Genomic DNA, 6,007 nt, shown 5'->3' on the forward strand with positions numbered 1-6,007 from the left:
CGGCTCTGCCGGCTTACAACATAATAATAATAATAATAACAACAACAACAACGTTGAAGAATACCTTAGGAATGAGAACCCAGGTTCGAAATTTCCCTAAGACACCTGATGAAGGCTGGAGTGTATATCAGCCGAAACGTTGTGTTAATAACAAACAAGATGAGGACAAATATCTGTCAAATGTAAATAATATAATTATTTATCAGTATAAATATTTTCCTAAATGGAGTTAACATGCTCGCTACTTGATAGAATCATTAAATGGGTGTCTCCTCCATTAATTTATTAATCGATTGATTAATTATATGTAAATATATACATAAAAGAGTAGTATAAAACAAGAATCCAGAGAATCGTGTGGCTATTACAGTAATCTCCTACGAACTCAGCTTTCGGTTCACATAGTACTTAATTACAAATTAAAGTAATTATGCCAGTACAACTTAAAATGTAGAAGATACGAGCTATGAATTATTCGACGAAGAACATATAAGAGTTATGGGAGTTGAACGTAGATTTGCTTAACAATATGAAATCCATACGATTACAACCGCTTCACAACTTTCTTCTGTTGTATTAATCTCAGAGTGCAGGACTTTATATGTACAAGTTAGCATTAGTATTGGTTTCAAATATTGCCACAAGGCTAGAAATTTCGGGGAGCGGGGGTAAGCTGATTAGATCGTCCCCGGTGCTAAACTGATACTTTTTTTATAGACCACAGGGAAATAATTACAAGGTAGCTAAATGTTGCCTAAGTGTCCCAGCATTTAATTCCGGGATAGTAAGTCGTATTCATTTTTTTAAAAATAGGAAAATTGATCAATGAGACGAACGCTCGGGATGCTGCTTAACCATTTATATTTTGAAGTCTTTTACATATGTTTCGACGGATGCACTCCACAAATGTCCGACAGGATAAATTATGGTCAACAATGCATCGATCTCATCAGGAAGGATATAAATAACCAACTTATCAAACAGACATGTTAACAGAAATAGAAAGTCCTATAAAACGTGACGTATTTATATTCATATACACACATGCGTACACACACTCAAATATGTGACATGTAAACAGAAACATTACATACATATAAAAACACAAACGTATATAAACGCATATGCATGCGCACGCATTAATATACATACCCATACACATAAACATACACATATATATACATATATACATACATATATATATATATTTACATATTATATATATCATATGTAAACATATGCATAATCATATGAATATACATACACTCAAGTACACATACATATATATTTTCAAATACATAGGCAGAAATATATTCACACACATATGCATATATATCTACACATATACTCGAACATATTCTCGCGGCAACGACATATAAATATACTTATGCTAAAATATGCATTTATGATCACATCCTTATTCACATAAGGAAATGGTCATTTACATACATATGTATGTTCATATCCCAAAACATCGATAGACCTTAATACATAATTGCATACTTATACACACACTTAAGCACATATACATTATTGTTCATTAAAAAAATATTTACATACGAACAGGGGCCTCTAGGAATTTAAAATGACGTTATCCAAACAAACTAAATATTGTGAGAGAAGGAGAAGATGTGTAGAAAGGTAGGGAGCGGGAAAGAATGGAATGATAAAACAAAGTAAAAGAGAGAGTGTGGGGGAGAGGAAGGGCAAATTGTAAATATAAAATATGCATGGAAAGAAGGGAAAGAAGGGGAGAGGGGGAAAATTATGGGAAGTAAGATGGAAGGAAAAATAAAAGAAATTTTCAGAGATTATTATGTTATGCGAAGAAATTATTTGAAAGAACAAAACAAGTGTTTATTCAAAGAATACATTTGGAAGCTCACTCTCACTCTCATAAGCATATATAACTACACTACTTCAAATAAACAGATACACATATATGATTTAATAGACGTTTACGATCTCCCACTTATAGATATAAGCAAACGTTCACACACATACTGAAGAGAACATATATCCCAAAACATCGACAGACACAAACACACTATAATAAACCCATACACATACTTACTAAGCACATATACATTATTGTACACACCGAAAATATACATACGCACGATAGCAAAAACGGGTATATATGCATATATATAAATATGCATATATATATATATATATGCATATATATATATATATATATATATATACGTATATGGAAAGCCAGGTAGTAAGGTAACTCTAGAAATCTAAAATGGTTTTAAGGAAATTAATTAGATTGAATGAGAAAAGGAGTAAACGAATAGAAAGATATGGAAATAAACGAAGAAGAAAGAGTGAATAGGAACAGGTGAATTGTATACATGAAAATGATAAAAAGAAAAGTAAAGAAGGGAGAGTTAAGGTTATGGAAAGTAAGGTGGAAGAATAAAGAAAGGAAAATTTGATATTATTTATTAAGAATAAAGAAAATAAAATGATATTATTAGATTATGGGTGGATATTCTTTGGAAGAACTAACAGTGTTTCTTTCTAATGAATACATTTGTAAACTCTCTCTGTAAATGTGTCCACCAATTTAAGCTGAGAGAATAAAATACTGCTCTTCCGTGCACAAAGGACTGAATGATTTCTCTTTATCATAAAGAAAAGATCTAGAAAGGATTTTCCATCCTAAAGAAAAAGATGCATTAGAGGCATTGAAGTCTCAGATTAGTTTACTGAGTCCCGTAGAGTTCTGCTTACGATTGTATTTAAAGGTAGAGGAGTGGTTAGCCAGAAGTAGACCACACACACACACACACACACATACACTTTGAATTTAAAAACAGCTGAATGTCAGTTGATGCTTTCACGATTTTTCTCCATCCCCTTCCTTTCTATCGCTGTCTGTCTATCTTTCTCTTAATTTCTCTCTCTCTCTCTCTCTCTCTTACCCTTCCAGAGTAGTGTGTATGTGTATGTAGAAGCAGACGACACACGCAAACACATACACACATGCACACACACACACACACTCATCCGAAATACTAACCAGTTGACGTCAGCTATAGCGAACGATAAAAACAATATATTGAAGAAAGAAGACATTGACAGCAGTGCATTATATTGGCATTTAAGTGGACAGAAAGAGAAAGGAAAACATGTGGAAGTACTTCATAGCTCTTTTGATATTATCGCTGTTTAAAATCGACGATGTTGCCAATCAAGACAATTTACCAAAGCCAGGCACTAAACCAGATAAAGGTAAACCAGATGACAGTAAACCAGATGAAGGTAAACCAGACAAAGCTTCTAATTTAAATGCAGCTGATCCAAGCAATCCAAGGCATCCACCAGGTCCTATTTCAACGTCAATTGGTTAGTTCCTTGATGTGTTGGAATGTGTGGGAATTTTTTTTTTATTAACCATTTTACTCTTTTAACTACAGAAATCAGACATGTTTACTCAGAATATTATCATCCTTAACTGCGAGTGGCAGATTTATGTATCAATTTATCTCTTGCTTGAAGAATGTCATGGCTGAAGCTATTTTTCTCAAGTTTATCACGGCGATGTGATTTGCAGAAATACTCACCATTTTGAACAGCATTGTTGCAATCAGTGGTTGACGTATCTCATGTATCAAGCATTCAAACATCTTCATTCATGAATCCAGTTCATAATTATCTTAGCAGAGCAAAGAGAATTACATAGTGCTATAAACGAGAAAGGGTTTGTTTCATTATAGAGATATAGCATTGCAACACTTGCGCCTTCTTTCATATTAATATGCCATTTATTAACACCATTCAGAAGTTTGAGTCTTCGCCTCTGCTGACTGTGTTGCATTGTCACTGCCTTTATTCTTTGTCATAGATCACCGAATGTGTATTCATGACTAATGTTCTCGCATTGATGACTTTTAATCGCTGTTTTATAGAAACACAACGGTAACTTGGTTATCCCCTACATTACAGCCATTTCTCCAATGAATTACAGTAATGTGATTTAAATATACTTAAAATATGTGACGATTCTGTTCTGATGACAATTGGTGCTGTCTTTTCAGTCCCAATGTTTACGATTATCAGATGCTGAAGTCCATCGTGCATCAGAAGGAGGAAATCTCGCAGCCTGGCTGCTTTCATTCATCAAAGATTTCTCCCCACAAGATCTCCCACAAGATCTCGCGTTTCGCATTTCTACTGATTTCCTTAAACCTCTGCCTTCCTACCGCTTGTTGTTTCTCTTCATTTGGTCCAGCTGTTCAGATCTTTATATCTCAATTGCCCATGCTATTCTGACACGTCATTGCCTTGTTTTTATCGGTCCTTGTGCAACCCTATATTCTACTTATATATTGTCGTCTAATCAATTCAAAATTCTTCAGGCGATATGATATGAATAGTCATTTAACCACAAACAAAAAGGACAAAATTCCGCTTAATCGAAACTTATAAAGGAAAAAACAAATACGTACAAATTCTCGTTCATGAAGAAATGTTAGCTAATTAGCAGTAATAGAGTGCTTGACTTTACGGAAAATTTGATGCTAAGTATTTTAATTAGGTCCCATAATCCATTGTTCCAGCTATTTGGTACATAAATGCACAACACAGAGTGCTCGACACTGTGGACGAATCAAAATCTTTTTTTTTTTTTACAAGAGATCTCTTCAAATATATAGTGGAAAACAAGACTATATATACAGCCAGCGTCCACTAAATTCAAACATGGCAGATGCATGTGCAAGCGTCGAAGACGGAGGTTGTTTACTAACGGAGACAGCAACTGAATACCACCTGAGGGAATACACCTATATCCCATTATACAGCTAAATTTTTGCATAATCAAATACTTGTATATATGAAGAACTAGGATGAATAGAAACATTTCTCGTGATTAAAAACCAACTGTTCAACCTTATTCCTTCCTGTTGACTCTTCCTGATTCAATTATCTATCTATCTATCTATCTATCTATCTATCTATGTTTTTCGCAAATAGAGTTACCATTTTTCAATCAGTTTTTTGAATGTTATGATTTTTTTCCTTTTGGCATATGGTAGCCGTTACTTTTTGCTTCCTTTAGAAGTAAATTACGCGTAGTTTTGTTTACAGCTGTTAGTTCTGTGTCAATTTTAATATGGAGTGCAAAAACGATCATTTTTGCCATATTTTGCTTTTTTCATTTCCGGAAAGGCAAGAAAGCTGCTGAAGCTCACAAAGAGATAAGAGAACTTTATGTCTCTGATTGCTTAACAGAACGTACATATCAGAAATGGTTTTCAGAATTCCGCTCTGGAGATTTTTCACTCAAAGATGATAACGTTCTGTTCGACATACTGAAGTTGATGACGACCGAATGAAAGCCATAGTTAAAACTTATTGTCATATAATCGTGCGAGAGATTGCGGAGTGGTTAAATGTATCACATACAATCAATTGAAAATCACTTAAAATTTCTTGGACTCGTTAAGAAGATCGATATTTGATTTCCAAATAAATTGAAAGAGATTCACTTAACACAACAAATCAATATTTGTGATATGTATCTCAAACGCAATGAAATCGATTTTTTTGAAACGAATCATCGCTGGTGAGGAACAATGGATTTTCTATAATAACATCAATCGAAAACGATCATGGACCAAGCGTAATGAACCAGCACAAACCACATCGAAAGCTGAATTGCATCAAAAAAAGGTCATGCTGTCATTTGGTGGGATTACAAAGGTGTTGTGTATTTTTGAGCTGCTTCCAAGGAACCAAACAATCAATTCAGATGCTTACTGGCAACAACTAATGAAACGAGAGGAAGTAATCAAAGAAAAACGGCCAGAATTGGCAAATCGTAAAGGAATCGTGTTCCACCATGACAACGCTAGACCACACACGTCTTAGCTAACTCGTGAAAAATTATCGGAGTTTGGTTGGGAAGTGATGTAACATCCACCATATAGCCATGATCTTGCACCATCAGATTACCATTTATTTGGAAGTTTGCAAAATACTTTGAATGGTAAAG

The 6,007-nt window shown here is 34.1% G+C and overlaps 1 protein-coding gene across 2 annotated transcripts in view; it reads left to right on the top strand.

Annotated features, from left to right (window-relative positions):
- The first annotated feature begins 2,989 nt into the window (after window positions 1–2,989).
- LOC128250785 (uncharacterized) overlaps window positions 2,990–6,007 on the top strand; it is a 4,355-nt gene continuing 1,337 nt past the window's right edge. The window contains exon 1 of one of the 2 annotated variants that reach the window (XM_052976714.1): window positions 2,990–3,273. In XM_052976714.1, the coding sequence (XP_052832674.1) occupies window positions 3,141–3,273 (133 nt within the window). In that variant the 5' untranslated portion in view covers window positions 2,990–3,140. Of the gene's footprint in view, window positions 3,358–6,007 lie in introns of both variants that reach the window. The other variant, XM_052976713.1, reaches the window with a different exon arrangement.

This window comes from Octopus bimaculoides, chromosome 25 (genome assembly GCF_001194135.2).
Source record: "Octopus bimaculoides isolate UCB-OBI-ISO-001 chromosome 25, ASM119413v2, whole genome shotgun sequence".
NCBI classification, from domain to species: Eukaryota; Metazoa; Mollusca; class Cephalopoda; order Octopoda; family Octopodidae; genus Octopus; species Octopus bimaculoides.